Consider the following 16,564-nt stretch of genomic DNA (forward strand, 5'->3'; position numbering starts at 1 on the left):
TCTTTAATGTGAACTTAAACCTCATTCTCCATGTGGAACAAACACTCTAAGACTTGGCCTTGTCACTTCATGCTTTGCAATTTGACAATTTCTTTATTTTATATAATTCAGTATATAATAGATATCATTAACTTCTCAATGGTAGTTGCTTTTATTTTGAATTATCAAAATTTTGGTTAATGTTCAACAAATCTGGTTTCCTTAAAAACAAATTAAGACTAAACTTTACATAAACGGCGATTTTTTTTTGTTATGTAGGATGGAATTATGAGATAACATCATTTAAATTCACAAACAAAATAACCAAAACAACCTTTTAACAAAAGTCCATAAAAAATCGCATGAATGTGAAAAGAATTTCAAATTGGATGCCGACCACCGACAAAACATAAAAATATTCAAATTGAATATCGATCAGTGACCAACATATCATATCATTCCCTGACTTTATGAGACTGGTGGCACGTGAATATCTACCAAATTCGTATCATGTTGGACGTGAAAGAGAATTTCACCACCGACGAAACAAGAAATATAAAATCATTCACTATCCTTATCATATACGTGACATGTGTTTCTACCGGCAAATTCCGTAACTGCGAATTTGGTCTCAAGCTTGCGCGCCGCTGACCCGAGTCAAAATTACTAGTGAAATGGCGATTATTCTGCCGACTGCAAAAGGGTTTGAACTTTATCTATGTATTTCATCAATTTTGATTATGGAGTACATCTGAATTATTCATGAAGATGTCTGAGGGCTCTTGAGTTTGTGTGTCGAAGAGCCGCCAGCTTGTGAATTTGTGGGGCGATATCTGGTATTTTATTGATCTCCCCATCACTAACAATGGTTGGAGATCAAGTTTGTAAGATGAAGTCCGAAGAAATGGAAGAAACGGAAATTGCATTGGACGGGTCGGTTGATTTGAAAGGGAGGCCTGTTTCAAGAGAAAAAACTGGAGGGCTGAAAGCCTGTTCGTTCATCGTTGGTATGTAATCGCCTTTTTCATCTATCTGCAGGAATTTTACTGCTAGGAATTCATGTTTTCCCTAGCTTAATCGCTATTTTTGAATCAACAGGTTACGAGTTCTGCGAACGATTGGCATTTGGCGGAATTTGGGCTAATTTAGTGATTTATCTCACAACCAAGCTGCACGAGGGCACGGTTTCTGCTTCCAGGAATGTCACCAATTGGACCGGTACGATGTGGATAATGCCCATATTAGGAGCTTACATTGCCGATAGTCACTGGGGTCGCTACTGGACCTTCATAGTCTTCTCAGCTGTCTATGTAGTGGTAAACAATCTCGTCTGAATCCCATTGGTATAGCTGCTATTGAGTTTATTAAGTGCGATATGTGAGAGATTCTTCAGCATAAATCACATAGAATATCATTTTTTCAACTTAAATCACATAGAATATCATTTGTCGACGAGTTTCGAACTAACTAGTGTGGTTCATCGTCAGGACAAGTTGGTTCAAACGCGTCGACAAATGATATTCTATGTGATTTAGGTTGAAGAATCTCTCATAAATTGATATGGATCACAGAAGACAATCATTCAAAATTATGTTTAAAGGTGTTTTTAAATCATATATATAGAGGGGGCTTGTTTACTTGTTTTAATTAGTTGGATATCAATTATTATTAATGGTTAATTTTGGATATTAATTATTATTGAAGGTTTGGAAATAAAAAATAAAAAATTATTGGTATATTTATATTAGTAAATGTGGTTAATACTGATGTGGGGTGGAAAATTCTTCTCATTTCATTATATCAACTACATTCACTGACTATGTTTATAAATGGTTCATTAACATTGACCTTAGTTGACAACAATTGACTATGATTAGCAAGGTTACTATGGTTGATTATGGTCAACATTGGTCATGACCATGGTTGGTTCCTCTCATCCGAGTATATCAACAATAATATGGTTGTGCTAGTTGACTCCCTACATGAGTGGGTGACTATGGTTATAAATTGTTTATTAACATTGACTATGGTTGCAAACAATTGACTATGGTTGGCAAGGTTGCTATGGTTGATTACGGTCAACATTGGTCATGACCATGGTTGACCATGATTAGCATTGTTGACTAGGGACAAAGATGATAGAATGTGGTGCGCTAAACATGACTATGAAAAACCAAGTTGACCATGGTTATCTTTGATTGTCAGCCATTTTTGAATTCAGGGTTTTGTGATCCATAATCTGGCTGACAAAAAATCTTTCCGTAAAAATCGCATAGGAGAAAATTCACAAAGGAGAAAATCTTGTCTTCGAAGTAAGTAATGTGGTGGTCATATTCAAGACAAGAACTTTCAATAAAAATCACATAGGAGAAAATTCACAAAACTAGTGTGATTCATCTTCAAGACAAGAACTTTCGTTAAGAATCACATAGGAGAAAATTCACAAAGGAGAAATTGTAGTCTTCGAACCAACTAGTGTGGTTCATCTTCAAGACAAGAAGCCTATATGATTAGCCATATTTAAATTATAAATATATATTTTTATTATTATCTTGTTTTAATTTGTGAACTAATATGATTACATTTTTTTCTATTATTATCTATTTTCAAATTCAAAATTTGACAAATTTTCAAAATCCAATCATATATATTAAATATATATATTTTAATTTATTTTACATCGTCATACAAAATTCTACAATTTTAAAATCTAAATTTATATTATTTACTTTACAATCTAGTCTCCACCACCAAATAACATCATTTTAAAATCTGAACTTATATTATTTACCTGACAATCTACTCTCAACCACCCAATTTAACATCATTTTAAAAATTGATATTATTTACCTAACAATCTACTCTCAATCACAAAATAACATCATTTTAGAATCTGAACTTATATTATTTACCTGACAATCTACTCTCAACCACCAAATAACATCAATATAAAATGGCCTTAAGATTTTTACCCTTCCATCTCCAAATTGAAAATAAAATGGCTTTCACTTTAAAAGATGCAACGCTCACCCTCCGTGTTGCTTTCTTCATTATCCTCACATAGCTGCAGAATTTCAAACCTAGCCTAGACAAAATAATAGGACAAGACAGGCATCAATATCAACTAGTTTTTTATGTGTTTTCTTTCTTCATTATCCTCACATAGTTGCAGAATTTCAAACCTGCTAGATTAAGACAAGACAACAGGACAAGACGGGCTTCAATATCAACTATTTTTTTATGTGTTGCTTTCTTCAATATTCTCACGTAGTTGCAGAATTTCAAACCTGCTAGTCTGGCTTCAATATCAACTGATTTTTCTAATCTTTATAGACGGTGGATAGCTGTACTGCAACCTCTCTTTATAGACTCTGATAGCTGTACTGCAACCTCTCGTTTTCTTTATAGACTCTTCATAATTGTGCTGCAACTTTTTTTTGTTTGGTTGGAGTTAAATACCTTTTCTTGAAAATTAGATTGTGTTTTTTTAACTTTATTTGTCCTCTTTATTGGATTCGAATAATTTGTGTGAAACAATCACGAACTTAAAAGAATATATGCTACCATCAGTAGCAACAGCTGGGGTCCTTTTGTGGAGGATTTGGCTGATACTTTGGCATTTGTGTACGTTTACAACCTTATAAAAAGCATCTGCAAGTATTCGTACCATAAGCTTGCGTTCATGTATCAAAACTTAGGGTATATTATATCATTCGATATAATTTTATTAAAATTTGCATTGTCATGTACAGGTAGATTGAAATCTGTATTGTCAGGTTTAGGTAGGTTTTTTTGTTCTGTCATTTGGTGATATAATTTTGAATAAGATTGTTATTTTTTTATTCAAAACATAGAGTATATTTTATTAGCTATAATTTTATTAAAACTTAAGGTATATCTCATTAACTCTAACTTTATTAAAATGTGTATTGTCATGTTTAGGTAGATTAGAATCTGCATTGTCAGGTTTAAATAGGTTTTTTTGGTATGGAATTAGGTGATATAATTTTAAATTAGATTATTATTATTTTTTTTTAAATGTATTTTTAATGTACAATAGAAAATTTCTCAAACAATTGAATGATATAAAATACCCCATTCTAATACATCCATATCAAATTTTGACTAGGGTCCAAAAAACCTAAAACATTAAAAAAAATTAAACTCTTAAATTAAAATTATGCTACTTATTTTAATAGCGCTTTAATAAATTGCATGCTCATACTCCTTATCTGGTAAGTTCAGCAGCATATGTAAAATACTGCACACTCCTTTATCTGGTCAGGTCAACGAAATATTTAGAAGCATGTTTTAACTATTACAAAAGTTTCCGCGTTTTCTATGTATTTTTTTCAACTTTATATGAAATTTTACAGTTTTTCAATCATCTTTACCTAAAATTTAATAACTTTTTAATAAAATAATAGTTATATAATATGCAGAATTTGAACGTTAAATCCTTTATATATTCATTCACTATCGACTTCAAATATTCTATTTCTCGAGTCTAAATTTTAATCCACTTTCGTTTAAATTAATACGCTGATTTCGGAGCAATGGTGATCTTAGTTTTGATTGGGTAATGACTTTGATGCAGGGAATGGCGCTTCTAACTTTGGCGGTCTCTCTGCCATCTCTGAGACCCCATGCCTGCACTCCCAACGAAGGCTGTGACAGTGCGTCGAATCTTCAGGTTGCTATTTTCTATTCTGGCTTATATCTTCTGGCGGTTGGTGCTGGAGGAACAAAGTCCAACATCTCCACTTTCGGGGCCGACCAGTTTGATGATTTCAATCCCAAGGAAAAGAGCCAGAAAAACTCATTTTTCAATTGGTGGATGTTCACCATATTTCTGGGTACTCTTTTTGGTAAAACATTTCTGATATACATCGAAGACAGGATCAGTTGGGGTGTCAGCTATGGGACCATCACAGCAGCGCTCGTCCTATCATTCATTCTCTTTTTGTTTGGAACTCCCCTTTACAGACATAAGATGCGAGCTGGTAGTCCTCTTCAACGAATGGGAAGGGTAGTTGTCAGAGTACTTCACAACTGCAAGCTCCAAGCTTCTTCAGATCCATCTCAGTTATTCGAAGTCGACGCCGCTGAATACGCTAGTAAAGGAAGATATCCCATTGCTCACACTCAGACTCGGGTTCTAAGGTCAGTTCATTTGACTCTGATTATTCCTGCTGCTAAGGTCGGATCCAATGAGTATTTAGAATTTTAAATGATGTTAGAATATATATATATAAATAAATAAATAAAGGTGGATGTTATTTCATAATGTTTTTAATAGTGGTTATTAATAGAAAGTTGAGATTTATTTATTTAAAGTATGTATCATATGAATAATGACTTTGTAGGCATAGTATTGACCTGTGGTGTCTTAACAAAGTTTATTTATAGATTAAGAATGTTCATAATAAAATGGGTGTATCTCAATGGTTAGTAAATGTGATAGGCCTCAAAACACTTTCCTATGATACATCTCACATTACCAAGATTAGAAAATCATAAAAATTAGATTTATTTCAAATTATTATTAATATTATTATTATTATTATTAATTGTTATTACTTTTATAATAATTGTTATTACTTTTATTATTTACAAAATATGTAAAATGTAATAATATTTTTAACCATGGAGAATTGCCATCACTTTATCATGGAGATTTTAACCCATATGTTTTGCTATAATACCATGTACCAATACATGGCTTGTTAATACCACATGTCCAAAATGTCATAACTCATATCCTCTTTGAAATAAATCTCAACCTTTGATCTATAACTAGTACTAAAAATATTCTAGAATATTTGGTTGAGGTTAAATCCCTACCATCTACTTTAGTTAATAATGAGTGGATGGTAGGGATTTAACCTTTACCAAACATATATGGATATTTTCAGTAATAGTTATGAATAGGGGGTTGATATTTATTTAAACGGTAGTTTTTTTTTTTTTTTTTTTTTCAGGACGAAAAAGCAAAATATTATATTATATGAGAGATATAAGAGTTCATATATTTACATCTGTAATTGACCCATAAAATTTGGTCAAAATGGGATCAGCATGGGAGTAAATCCGGATAATGATAATAGGATCAAGCTATGGCATAAAGATCTGGGGGATCCCCATAGTATAATAATCCAGATGATCATAGAGTACGGGAATCAAAAGCATATTCAAAAGCATCATAACACCACCCAAATACACAAAAATATACAAAAGCAGCCGCATATGATCAAAACGCTCCAAGGAAAACCTGTGAAATAAAAATATGCAACCTAGAAATCCGGCAGAGTAAACTCTTGGATATGAAAGATTTCCCCATCAGAGAAAATCTGCAGAAACCATAAACCTGGAGCAGAATGAAGACCCATTTTAGACAGAGAATCAGCCTGCATATTTTTGTCCCTACAGATATGGTGAATAGAGCCTCCGACCAGACAGTCCCAAAAGAAATTGATCCTATCCATCCAGCCAATCAGATGTGGTACTAGAATATGATTTTTTCTTGAGATGAAGTCTACCATAACCTTCGAATCTCATATATCGAAACATGCTGAAGATCAAGGAAAAGGCAAAATTTTAATAACCCAGCGAGAGCCATAGCCTCTGCTTTACTATTGGAACCACTCCCCCCATTCCAGTTAATGGAGAAATGTGTATTTTCATTTATCATGATCAGGATACCACAACCACATGTGCCTTGTTGTTCAGCACCGTCAAAGAACGCCTTAGGGAAAGATGAGGACTCCATTGATTGGTCAAAGGAATCTACCTTTTTATGATTGATAGATTTCTGCGGGAGGGCTTCGAAAGTAGCAACAATTTTAAAGATGATTTCTGAGCAGGAAATTTTAATGCCATTGAAAATAATGTTGTTACGCCACTTCCAAATGTTCCACAAGGAAAGGATGACGATCCTTCTCCAAGGTAACTTTTGCTCGCTGCACCATATGATCATTTCATAAATTGAAGCATGCGCCATGTGTTGGACTCCATAACTGTTCTCTAGAGCCTGCCAAATTTGTTGAGATTTATTGCAATTTAAAAACAAGTGAAAATTATTATCCCCTTCTGATCTGCATAATGGACATAAGCCTGGCCCGTGCCATCCTCGTTTCATTAAATTCTCCCAGGTTAAATTTTTGTTATGAAAGGTAAGCCAAGTAAATAGAATCATTTTCGAAGGGCAGCCATCCTTCCAGAAAACTTGTGGGAAAATAGGATTGCGTGGAAATTGCTTTGAGTCAACAATATGCTGATATACTTCTTTGACTCTTACTACATTCATCTCTTTCGAGAGATTCCAAATAAGGTAATCAGAATCCACAGTGCGAAATATGCCATAGTTTTTAAGGCCCGCCCTAATGCGATCCCATTGAAGTGCAATCTCTTGAGGCATCTGTAGTGCGACTGCATCTTTCCACAGAGGAATAGGCCCCTGCCAGCCAGCTATCAGCTTATCCCAATAGAAATATCCTTTTCTATGAAGAAAATTCAAAAAAGATTCATGAATATTAATCTCCCCAACGCCACTCTTGAACTGGTCCTTATCAATGAGAATCTTACTACCAGTTTGAAAATGCCAGATTAAGTTCTTCAAAAAATATGTCTCAATCTTACGGAGGCTAAGCCAAATTGAGGAGCCATATGAGGCACTGATCATTCCTTTTCTGCGCCAGAATGGTAAGCTCTTCCTTCTTAAGTATTTCGTCTGAATCATGTTACTCCATGGACCTTCACCATGAACAGCTCTCCACAGCAACTTGCATAACAGGGCCCTTCCGAATGAGTGCATATCGAGCAAACCCCAACCCCCCATGCTTTTTGGTAAAGAGATACTGGCTAGCTTTGTGAGATGGTATTTCCTCCTATCTGCTTGACCACCCCAAATGAAGTTAGTTGATAGTCTATTCATGCTTTTAATAATACTTGCAGGGAGAGAAAATAAATGTGCCCAGTAAACCGTGAGCTGATTCAATACTGATTGCACCAGAATCACTCTTCCCGCCAAGGATAGACATCTGAATTCCCATGCTGATATCCTCCTGTAGAATCTATCCAGGATCCAACTCCAATCAGATTTTGAGTAACCATTAGCTTTGATCTGGAAACCCAAGTACTTAATACCACAACTGATTGATTGCGCTTTTATTCCAAAAAGATCAGATAACCATGCAACAGCTTCTTGATTTATATCATTGTGATAGATTGCAGACTTCTCGTTGTTAACTAGCAAACCCGTAGCCTTCTGGAAGTTTTTTATGATTTCATAGAAACATATCCAAGTGACCCTGCAAAGCAAGCCAAATAAGATGATATCATCAACAAATAAATTGTGTGAGATTGAAATGCTTCTGCATATTTTTAGGGGACAGCACATGTTTTCATTGACAGCCTTATTGATGTGCAGGCTAAGAGAGTTCATTGCCAAAATAAATAGTAGCGGGGAGAGGGAACATCCCTGACGAAGACCCCTTTCCGCACGGAAGAATGGGGATGGAATCCCATTGATGATGATTGCATAGTCCACTGGCTCAACGCAGGCCATGATCCAGTTGATCATATTGGTACTCAAACCAATCTTTGCGAGCAAACACCTGATGAAGCCCCAACCTAGTCAATCGTATGCCTTCCAGAGGTCAATTTTGAGAATAACCGCATCACATTTTTTTGAATGGATAGTGTACAGACCCTCTTGAGTACTTGCAACAGCATCATGTATGTTTCTTCCTTTCAGAAAACCGTGCTGCTCCTTTGTTAGAAACTCTGATAAAACTCCTTTGATTCTCTCAGCTATAATCTTCGAAACAATCTTGTAAGAGATGTTACATAGCGAAATCGGCCTAAAGTCTTTAAAAGATTGAGCATCCCCCTTCTTGGGAATAAGTGCTATGTTAGTGGAGGTGAGTTTTTTATTAATACTGCCCGCCATTCTGGTGCCCTCGACCATCCGTAATAGATCAGCTTTTATGATATCGAAAAAGTGAATGAGGAATTCTATCGTCCAGCTATCTGGACCAGGACTCTTGTCCTGTTTGAAGGATTTCATAATAGCAAGCAACTCATACTCTGAAACTGGCTTGAATATTTGATCATTTGAAACATCATCAAACATGCGAGGGAATAGATCAATTCCCCATAAAATATCCTGAATTTTGCATTTTTCCGATATTTTATACTGATTTTTGAAATAAGCCACTACCTCATCTGTAATATCCTGTTGAGAATAAAGGAAGCCCCCTTTTCCGTCACTGATTTTCCATATCGAATTTTTTTCCCTTCTGAAATTTGCATAATTATGAAAGAATTTTGAGTTTCTATCTCCTTCTTTCATCCATATCGCTCTACCTTTTAATCTCCAGAAAGTTTCTTCTTGTTTCATTATCATTAATTTTTTCTTTTGAAGACCCTTAATTCGACATCTCATTTCAAAAGATAAGGAGTCATTAGCCATGGAATCCGCAACACTGTCTAGCTCCATTTGAATTTCCCAGAGATCTTTTTTATTCGCTTGCCTTTTTTGGAACTGCCACTCTTTTACTACCTTTCGGATTGATTCCATCTTTTCCCTGAAATTCATTAAGGTAGGTAAAGATTTTGAAGACGACATCTCGATCCACGCTTTTGTTATAGTGTTATTAAATTCTGGATCCTCTAAACATTGCCTGTTGAATTTAAAAGAGAAGCCTGTTCTGAATCCCTTATCCCTCCATCCAAGAATGATCAGCCTATGATCGAAGATAAAGATATTCTCTATTGTAGAAAAAGGCATGCCCAGAATGTCAATTAAACTGGCGTGAAGGATAAATCTATTAATTCTTTTAGCAATATAAGCATTCTCGATCCTTCCATTTTCCCATGTTGGAAGAATTTTGGGAGGGAGAATGTCAATAAAGTTTCTGCTTAGTAGCTCGTTCTTAATCTTGGCCGCAATAGGATCCTGTTTTTTATTGATGCCCCATATTTCATCCATATTAAGAGTGATATTTAGGTCACCTGCAATCAATAAAGATTCCACATCAAAAATTTCTGAAGCAAATAGACTTTCCCAAAATGACGATCTGTTCTTGTATGGAGCATATATATTCAATATATTAATAGGACATTTTTGCCCCCTTATCTGAGCTGAAATGAGGATGCCTGCAATGCAGCTATAAGCTTTTGCATTGATCCACTAAGGATCCCATAACACCGCTAACCCACCAGATAGGCCGATAGCCTCCACAGCAGAAATGTGCCAGAGGGGAAACATTTTCCTGAAATAAGACACTGTTACAGATGTTGCATGCATGGTCTCTTGTATTAGTATGATTTTAGGATTTGCCGACAAAAAGAAGTTTTTTAAGGCCAAAAATTTCAGGTCTGGTCCCAGACCTCTAATATTAACTGATAAAATGAAATTCATTTCGAAGGCGATCCGGCCTTGCTTGCTCTAAGAGGCCTATCATCAGACATATCAATAATAGGAATGTCGATCAGTGAAAGATTACTGATACCTCGGCCAGAAGCATCTCCCCTCCCCCTGAAATGCCTACTGCCTCGATTATTCTTTCTTCTCACAGTGATATTATTTGCCGATTTTGGACTGATCTTTGGAGAGCTTCGCTTGTCGAGTTTATGAACGGTGAGTGGCCTGAGGTCAAGCGATTTTTTTGACAAAAGATAGTCAAGGTCGCTACCGATAGAGTTTGTAGGCGACGAAATAGGGGAGTTTACAGGAGTGGGTGCAGTCAGAGGATCCAAATCATTGCCAACAGGAGTTTTTGTCTGATTAGGGGGCGACGATGAAGAGCGCAAATGGAGGATTTCCTTACTAAAAGCGAGTCTAGAAAAAGGAAGCGGGATAGGAACAACATGTTCGGAGGACGATTCCATAGGAGGATTCGGGGGATGAGGTATCTCATAATCAGAGGCAGTCTCCAACGCTGGCATGGAAGGAGAAATTCTATACATGGGATCTGGTTCTTTGGGCGGCGAGGGGGATTTCAGATAGTCCCCATCAGAAACCTCTTGATGAAGTGACCGAGAAAAGCTTTTTGGAGAAGCCAATTTTTCAGAATCCAAAGAAGAGACTTTCCATCTATGGGGCTTTTCCACGAATTTAGTAAGACCATAATGCTTTCGGCCTTTCATATGATGCCGCGGACAATTCTTAATAAGGTGACCAGTGAGATGGCAAGCAGCGCATCTAAAGGGCACACCCCAGAAATCTAACCTCTGTCTAATGTTCTGCTCGTTCCAACTGATATCGATGTGCTCCAGAAAGCCTCCACGGTAGGCTTTTTCAATCAGTATCCAAGCCATTCTTTTGTCTTTCTCCCCTAAACACCACGGATCAACATAAACACACCTGCCTATAGCATTTCCGATTTCTGTTAAGGTCTCCTTCGACCATAATTCCAGAGGCAATCCGGGAAGTTTCACCCAAATGAGGTTATTAGAAGGTGTGTTTCTTAAAGGGTTATAACCCATGTACCACCTATGCAAGGCCAGAAAACTACGACCATAGACCCATTGATGTTTTAGAATAGATTCCAGGTCCTCTGCGCTAAGAAAGTGGAAGCAATACCATTCTTTTAATAACCTGGCTATAATCGGGACATATCCTATTAAAGGCTTCCACTGAACTTCAAGCCAGTCTCTCATATGCTGGTCATTCATCTCCGGGAAATGCCAACGGCCTACCAGAGCTTTATCTTGAAGGCTTCCAATGCGGTTTGATAAGTGGACGCTGTCAATTTTTATGGCAGCAGGAGGCGGAATAGATTTTACAGGCTTTTGACTCTTTCGAGATCGATCCCCAACAAATGGCTTGCTTTTTATCTCTATACAATCCCTTTGAGGGTCCGAAGGACGAATCACCATTTCATCCAATGTGGATTGCCAATCGTTGGACAACTTGGCCTTTTCTTTGATGGACTCCGCCTGGATGGCCGCGTGGACCATTGGCTCCGTGGCGGATGTGTCCGACAGAAATTCCATTCAATAAATGGGACACCTAAACCAAATCCCCTAAGTACAGAAGAAAATCCAAGGGAGATGTGAATCGGACACTGCAATCAGAATAGACATGTGATGATTGAACAAAGAGCCTGGAGAGAGTAGGATCATCTACTTCAAGACTGACCAAAAGTACATGCTACAGAATACCTCGGGGAGCAAAAAGCACATTTCTCAAAGGGGCATATTCATAAACAAAGCCAGTTGTCCCCCTATTAATAGATGGCTGACAGAGTCATGAGCTGGATTGCGTCATGATGGAGAGATATTTGAAACTATGACGGCTCCATTTGATTGAAGCATTTACTTTCATCCTAAAATGGTCTTAAATGCTCTGAAAGGCAGTAGATTAGTATCTAGAAAGATCTACCCACCGTAGGGAAATTCAAATCTAATACCGGAAACCAGAAACCGGTAAAACCAGAGAGAAAATCTAGAGATGATGACAGGAGAGAAACCAGAGCCGGAGATGGAGAGAAACAATTGCGAAGGATCATCAAGACATCCTCATGAAACAGAAATAGTGAGAATCCAATTGCTCATCCCTGGTCATGGAGATTATCCTCATGATACCTCATCCGGGCAGACTATACAACAACAGAAAAAATCCTCACATACACACCACCATGACCCTAGCTTAAAGCGAAACTCAAAGCATGGCTTAGAGATGACACAATAGTTTTGAAATCTTAGAATTCGAAACCATGACTAGTAAGAGTATGACCTTTCAAACATGAGAAAATATCCATATAATAGCTAAAAATGTGCTCATACCTCTATATATGATTCTGTCTAATTGAAGAAATTCATGAAAATCTTTTGAAAAGAGATAAAACACTCCCTGATAATACAGAATCATGTAAAACTGTTCTTTTCCTTTTAGTCTACTACCATATATAGAATAGTGAAAGCATATTATAAGTAACAGAATAACCATACCTGGAGACGCAGACAGACCGAAGCCAAGGTGCAATCAGTAGAAAAAACAAACAGAGATATTGTCTCAATCGAAGAAGGTCATATGAAAAACAGCTGAGGTAATTTACTCACCACTGCGTCATGAGGACGCAGGGGGAAGGCGGATAATATCAGGGAGCATATGTGAAAATTGGCCGAATATATCGAGAAACAGAAAGTTATGTTCAGCTACATGGAAAAGGGAAAGAGCTAAGTCGCTGAGTTCATTTTAAGGACAGATAAGAAGGATTGCATGTTAAATAACAGCTATCAACTAAATAGAAAGCATGCGATGGGCTCCATATATGCTAAGGCGTTGCTTCTGGGATATTGGACTCTTTCGAAAGTTTATGTACCTGGATATAATGGTCTGTCAAACCACATATACCCGTCTCTGGTTGGCTGCTATTACCTGTGCACCTCTGCTCGGCCGTCGCGCTCCTTCATTTCAATGGTAGTTATGTCTTCTTTTCTTTTCAATTTAATTAAAAAAATTGTTATAAACAAAAATTAAATTAAAATATATTAATGTATTTTGACTGTGAAATGAGTTATGCTTTTATGGACATATGGTATTGATAAGCAATGGTATTGTCACAAATCCTATTTATAGGATAAGAATCTTCATGGTTAAAAATCTTGTTAGTTATTTAGTTATTGATTTAGATATAGATATCTTTAACTCACATAAGATTTAAGACTAAGTTATAATATAATTATTTTTTATGATTTTTTTGGGGCAATGTGAAACTTATTATGAAGTAAGTGCTTTGATGTATATTATAAATTGATACCTAGCAACATTAAGTAGTGATTTAATTTATAAAGTTGTGCTAGTGAATAAGTGCTTCAACAATAGGGCATAGGCCAATTAAGCTAACCTTGAGAGCTTAATAAATGTTATAAATGAAATACTTCCCCGTATCTAATATGGAATTTGAGATATTATGTATATATTATATTAAAAGAGATGAAGGAAATGTCTAATTCCTTCCATACTTAATATGCAGTTTATATATATATATGTTAACCTTGCATTTTTCAAAGATCAAGAATGATCAAATCTTTAAAAATGCAAATCTATTTTTTTAATTTTATACTTTAAAATAGATTGTACTCTAAAATTTTAATAAATTCATAATTAACACAAATTTATATAAATTTAACCTATAAAAAATATATTTTATCATAACCTGTAAAAAAATATATTTAATATTTATTCAATATATTAAATATACAAAGTTAGCCAGCTTAATAATTAAAAACATATATTTCCTCAGAAAAAAATTACAAGGTCAATAATAATATTATATTATATTTGATATAAATTTAACTTATTATTTATAAAAATTAATAATAATCATTTCTTTTAATTACTTAACATAATTTATATATATAAAAACAATTTAAATAAATAATTATTTAACGAATCCCCTTCATTTATATAATCTCATTTTCTCAACACTTCATTACATTCTTTTTTCAAGACCATTGATTCTGAATGGTGTACATCTTGTTGGTTCAACTTTGACTTTAATGGAGTTATTTGTTTATGTGCCAATATCTTATTTTGATAGTTATATTTTCCCTACAGTTCTCCTTATGTTTCATTAAAATTTAAACTCGTTATGATTACAGATGCCTAGACAAGGCAGCCATTAAAACTGCAGAAGACACAACCAACAGCAAGGTCAGCACTGTGACTGAAGTGGAGGAAACGAAGCTTATGATACGACTTCTTCCCGTCTGGTTGGCGACCATCATACCTAGCACGATGGAAACGCTGGTAGGCACGCTGTTTGTAAAACAGGCTGCGACACTGGACAGGCATTTGGGTAATTCCAGGAGCTTCGAAATCCCAGCAGCGAGCACTTCGGCCTTCCTCACGCTATCAATGCTAATAACAACGGTGGTCTATGACCGAATATTGGTCCCCGTCTTCCGAAGATTTACAGGGAATCCCAAAGGTATAACATCTCTGCAGAGGATGGGAGCAGGCATGGTGATCCAGATTATTGTGATGGGCATAGCAATTGCCGCTGAAGTTAAACGATTAGATGTGATTAGAGATCACGGGATCCAAAATAACAGCAAAGCAATTGTGCCCCGCAGCATATACACGCTGATTCCACAGTTTGCACTGATGGGCACAGCGGATGCGTTGCTAGATATCGGGAAAATAGAATTTTTTTACGATCAAGCACCAGAAAGTATGCAGAGCCTTGGAACTTCACTATACACAAGCTCTTTAGGTGTGGGTTCCTTCGTGGGTAGTTTTCTGTTGACGATTGTGAGTAATATCACTGGACGAAGGGACCATAAGGCGTGGATTCTTAATAATCTGAATGCATCGCGTCTGGATTATTACTATGCATTCTTAGCTGTTCTTAATGTGTTGAACTTCATTTTTTTCTCATTCGTCTCATATTGCTACAGATATAAGAGGGAAACAACTGAGGCTTTCGGGAAGGAAGCAGAGAAGGCAATAGAGACTGTAACTCTCAGCTGAGAGGAGGATGGGGAAGCATTTGGGATTTGCGTTGGCACTTTTCATTGTTTAATAGATATCTTTTCAACTATTTCAGAATATGACTTTTGCATTGTTTAGGAGATCCTAATTGGGTATCTTTATTTTGAGAACAAAATGTATATTTATTAGTTAAAAAATTATTTGTGATATATTTAATAAGAAAAGTTAAATAAGCCTTGTGCAAGGCCTTTTAAAATAGTTTTTATTAAATTTTGATATTTTGTTGTTTGACATGTATTTTTGATTGTATAGATGGATTCAATATTTTTAAAAATAGGTGGAGTACTTTATTTATGGAGAGCATCCAATTCAAACTTGTGATTCCAGCAAAGTTATGTTGTTTTTTGGGCAAATTTGACTATAAAGTATACTCCATGAAAAACTCCAAAATGTATATAACATACCGTGTGCATTTATATTGGAAAATATATATTGAAGAAAAAATGACATAATATATTAAGCATATAATAGGGGGTAAAGGGTTTTTGTATTGGCATGTATAAAAAATGGAGATCAAAGTTAATAAAAAAATATAAAGGGGTATAAAAAAGGTTAATGAAAAATGGATACCTACAATATCTAGTGAAAGTAGGGGTTTTTTGAATTGGGAAGGTGTATTGGGTTAGTATTGGTAGAGGTTAAATAATCTGATTTTTAGAGGTATCCTCCAATACATAGTCAAATTAAGGATATTGTTTAGTATGCCACTAATGCACTGATATGTTAGAAGTTCATTGAGTGAATCCTTGTGTCTATAAAACGTAGGCTAACCCCATGTTCAAAACAATAGTTTCTTACAATGGTGTCCTTGTGTTGGGGGTGGTCTAGTTGCCAAGACATAATATTAAAATTAAATTATTAATTTTATGTGAATATCAATAAAAGAAAGAAAACTTGTGATGTGTATTCATATGGTGTGCAAAGACTACATTTTAGAATTATGGAAAATTTTGAGGTTTTTACTAAAGGATGATAATTTTATCAAACACTATGAATTATAAAGAGAACTTAATAGTTTTATAACTATTTTAGTTATTATTTAAACTAAAATGTTTATGATTTAGAGTTTCCTAATTACAC

The 16,564-nt window shown here is 35.5% G+C and overlaps 1 protein-coding gene across 3 annotated transcripts; it reads left to right on the forward strand.

The window, feature by feature from the left end:
- Positions 1-602: 602 nt before the first annotated feature.
- Positions 603-15,680, forward strand: LOC149209009 (protein NRT1/ PTR FAMILY 5.3-like). 3 transcript variants are annotated; one of them, XM_089394190.1, is made up of 5 exons: positions 603-986; positions 1,078-1,295; positions 4,577-5,142; positions 14,593-15,206; positions 15,391-15,680. In XM_089394190.1, exons 1-5 carry the CDS (start codon positions 845-847, stop codon positions 15,441-15,443), a joined length of 1,593 nt encoding a protein of 530 aa, XP_089250316.1. In that variant the 5' UTR covers positions 603-844; the 3' UTR covers positions 15,444-15,680. The 3 variants fall into 3 exon arrangements, with proteins under 3 accessions (XP_089250316.1, XP_089250315.1, XP_089250317.1); XM_089394191.1 differs by having other exon boundaries at positions 604-986; positions 14,593-15,244; XM_089394189.1 differs by having other exon boundaries at positions 14,593-15,680.
- The last annotated feature ends 884 nt before the right edge of the window (positions 15,681-16,564 follow it).

This window comes from Pinus tabuliformis, chromosome 1_2, assembly GCF_031772625.1.
Source record: "Pinus tabuliformis cultivar Carrire ecotype Pingquan chromosome 1_2, CPIR1, whole genome shotgun sequence".
NCBI classification, from domain to species: Eukaryota; Viridiplantae; Streptophyta; class Pinopsida; order Pinales; family Pinaceae; genus Pinus; species Pinus tabuliformis.

Excerpts from the sequence above, each read along its gene's own strand:
- LOC149209009 (XM_089394189.1), top strand. The coding sequence starts at position 845 with ATGGTTGGAGATCAAGTTTGTAAGATGAAGTCCGAAGAAATGGAAGAA. Across the intron at positions 987-1,077 it reads AGCCTGTTCGTTCATCGTTG|GTTACGAGTTCTGCGAACGA; the intron begins GTATGTAATCGC and ends TTGAATCAACAG. Across the intron at positions 1,296-4,576 it reads TCTCAGCTGTCTATGTAGTG|GGAATGGCGCTTCTAACTTT; the intron begins GTAAACAATCTC and ends ACTTTGATGCAG.